We start from the raw sequence: 2,436 nt of genomic DNA on the forward strand, positions 1-2,436 counted from the left end.
GATACTGAACAGCCGCAATGCACGCTGCCGGCCGGCGGTGCCCACACGTTTTGCCAAATTCTCATCAGTCATATACGCTGCTATCGCCTCTGCAAACGCCTCCGGTGTGGGCTCGCACAGGCTGCCGCCTTCACCGACGCTCTCGCATGGGCCACCCTGGTTCACCGCAACAACCGGCCTGGCGCACACCATAGCCTCCGTCGGCACAATTCCGAAGTGCTCCATTGTTGGGGTGTAAACAAGGCAGCAACAGTGAGAGAGAAGCTGACTCTTCGTCGCATTGGATATGTTTTGTAGAAATATAACCCGTTCAGCTATGTGGTGATAACTTGCCGCTAGCTCCTTGAGTTCCTGGAGATGTTCTACATTTTCCGCCAGCCGCAGATCATATCCACCTGCAATGATGAGAAGTGGCGGCTTCGCTAATACATCCAAGGTTTTTGATACAACACGAGCGAATGATTCAATTGCAAGTGCCAGGTTTTTCTTCCTTTCATATCGATTAATGCTAAGCACCACAGTGTGGCCTTTGATACGTTTCAGAAGTACCTCGGTCTCTTCCGTACCTGATTCAGGTGCCGACTCTGCTGGCCACGAGACAGGAGGATAAAAGATGTCCATCTCGGGATCAATTACAGACCGCAGCTGCGGAAACGTTTTCACCGCCATATCCCTACTGAACTTAGAGTTTGACACTATGCTGTCCGCGTAGCCCATCGCACGCGCCTCTACTGCATCAAAGAAGCGTCTGTACCATATGTGCAGTTTCGACGGCGGTTTTACAAAGCAGCCATCGATGTCTCGATTAGAATCACAGCACTGATCAGGGAAATGACAGTAAAAGAGGCGCGGAACTTGCGGTGCAAAGCAACAGAGAACCGGGAGAACGGCGGCCACCTGATCCACCATGAAACAGTCTGTATCTGGGTATGAGGAGGCTGCGACGAAGGCAGCCCACATCATCCGCAGCGTGGCACAGAATACTTTGGCACGCCCAAAGAAAGAAGCCGGCAGCCACGCACCGCACACGTGCACCGTCACGGTGCCGTCCACAGTCTCTGGGAAGGCACGCCTCGGGTCGTGGTGATTCGTCACAATTGTCGTACTCAAGGGTGTCACCTGTTGGTGCTTCTGCAACCCAACCGCCGCGTCTATGATAAGCCGCTCCGCCCCGCCAATGCCAAGATCGGGGTGCAGGATCACCACCCGCAGCGGGCGCCGTGCCGCCTTCTGCGCAGCGACATCTGTCGGATCTCGCAGTCGCATCTCGTGTGGCTCGAGGCGGCGCTGCGCAGCCTCGATCGTCTTGAGCCGCACGAGCAGGGCAACGCCGAATAGCAGACAGGAGAACCCAAAGCCAACACTAAGAAACAGATAGAAGATGTGCATTGCGCCTTCCACGCAAATACTCTTGTTTTGTAGGAACTCAAAGCAAAAAAAAACAAACGAAAACGAAAAACCCAGTAGCAGCGACACTAGCAGTCACCAAAGAAGCAAAAAGATAGAGGAGATAATAGAGGTGGCAGTGGAACCGACTCGTTCGTTATTCCTCTTTGTTCTCCCTCACCTCCTCGGCCCACCATACCATAGTTTAGGGATGACAAAGTGGCGGTAGGCTGTCCACATGACGTGTGAGAGAATATTCACGTGGGTACTCTCTGTCTCAAACACACAAGAGGAGCGGAAAACATCTCATGAGTTTCTTTTCCATTCCTCTCCTCTTCCGCTTTTAATTTTCTCTCTTCTCTAATATCAACAAGACTGATGACGCACATGACTAAGGGAGAGAACTAAGGTTGCGAAGCAATCTAACTCTGTATCCCCCTCTTTCGTTCTCTCTCCCACCATTTTTCTACCTCGGTACTGCTCTTCAGAGCCCTCCTCTCCTCGCCTTCTCATTACGGTGTCCTTCACTCTTCTCGTGTTTGAGCGCCCGACTACATTTTTGTTTTTGCTTTTATTTTGTTTTCGTGTTTTCTTTTTTTTTTTGCAGTTTGGCCTTGGGGTTGAGGATTCGGGAGGTTCTCATACTAGATAGCAGGGGCAAACACACACACACACACACACACATACACACCCCGCGCGAGTGCACTTCACATACATACGCGGTGTGCAGCGCATGATTTGTTTCGCAATGCCCTTTAAACTCCGACTTTGTTCTTCGTATAGTCTTTTCTCTCTCTCCCTCTCCCTCTCCCTCTCCCTCCTCCCATAAAATGTTTGGGGCCTTTTTTTTTTGCTTTGTTTACACGTATGGCGCCAATAGCGGCGAAACAGCGAAGTGGCCAAAGGCGGGGAGGGGGCCTGAGGGAGACCCCAAGTTGAAACAGAAAGCAGCGTGTATCTGTGCGATTGATGGTAGTGATGGTGAGGGGAGGTGGAAGCGACAACAACAACAACAACAACAACAATATTTAAAACAACAAAAAAAAAAAA

At 51.1% G+C, this 2,436-nt stretch overlaps 1 protein-coding gene across 1 annotated transcript; it reads right to left on the reverse strand.

The window, feature by feature from the left end:
• On the reverse strand, nt 1-1,389 carry DQ04_01131000 (glycosyltransferase ALG2; the record flags this gene model as incomplete). Its single annotated transcript, XM_009310250.1, has 1 exon — nt 1-1,389. A coding segment is annotated over one exon (1,389 nt), but the record flags the coding sequence as incomplete, so codon positions are not given.
• Nucleotides 1,390-2,436: the final 1,047 nt, after the last annotated feature.

This window comes from Trypanosoma grayi (genome assembly GCF_000691245.1).
Source record: "Trypanosoma grayi strain ANR4 Tgr_113_V1, whole genome shotgun sequence".
Classification (NCBI taxonomy): domain Eukaryota; phylum Euglenozoa; class Kinetoplastea; order Trypanosomatida; family Trypanosomatidae; genus Trypanosoma; species Trypanosoma grayi.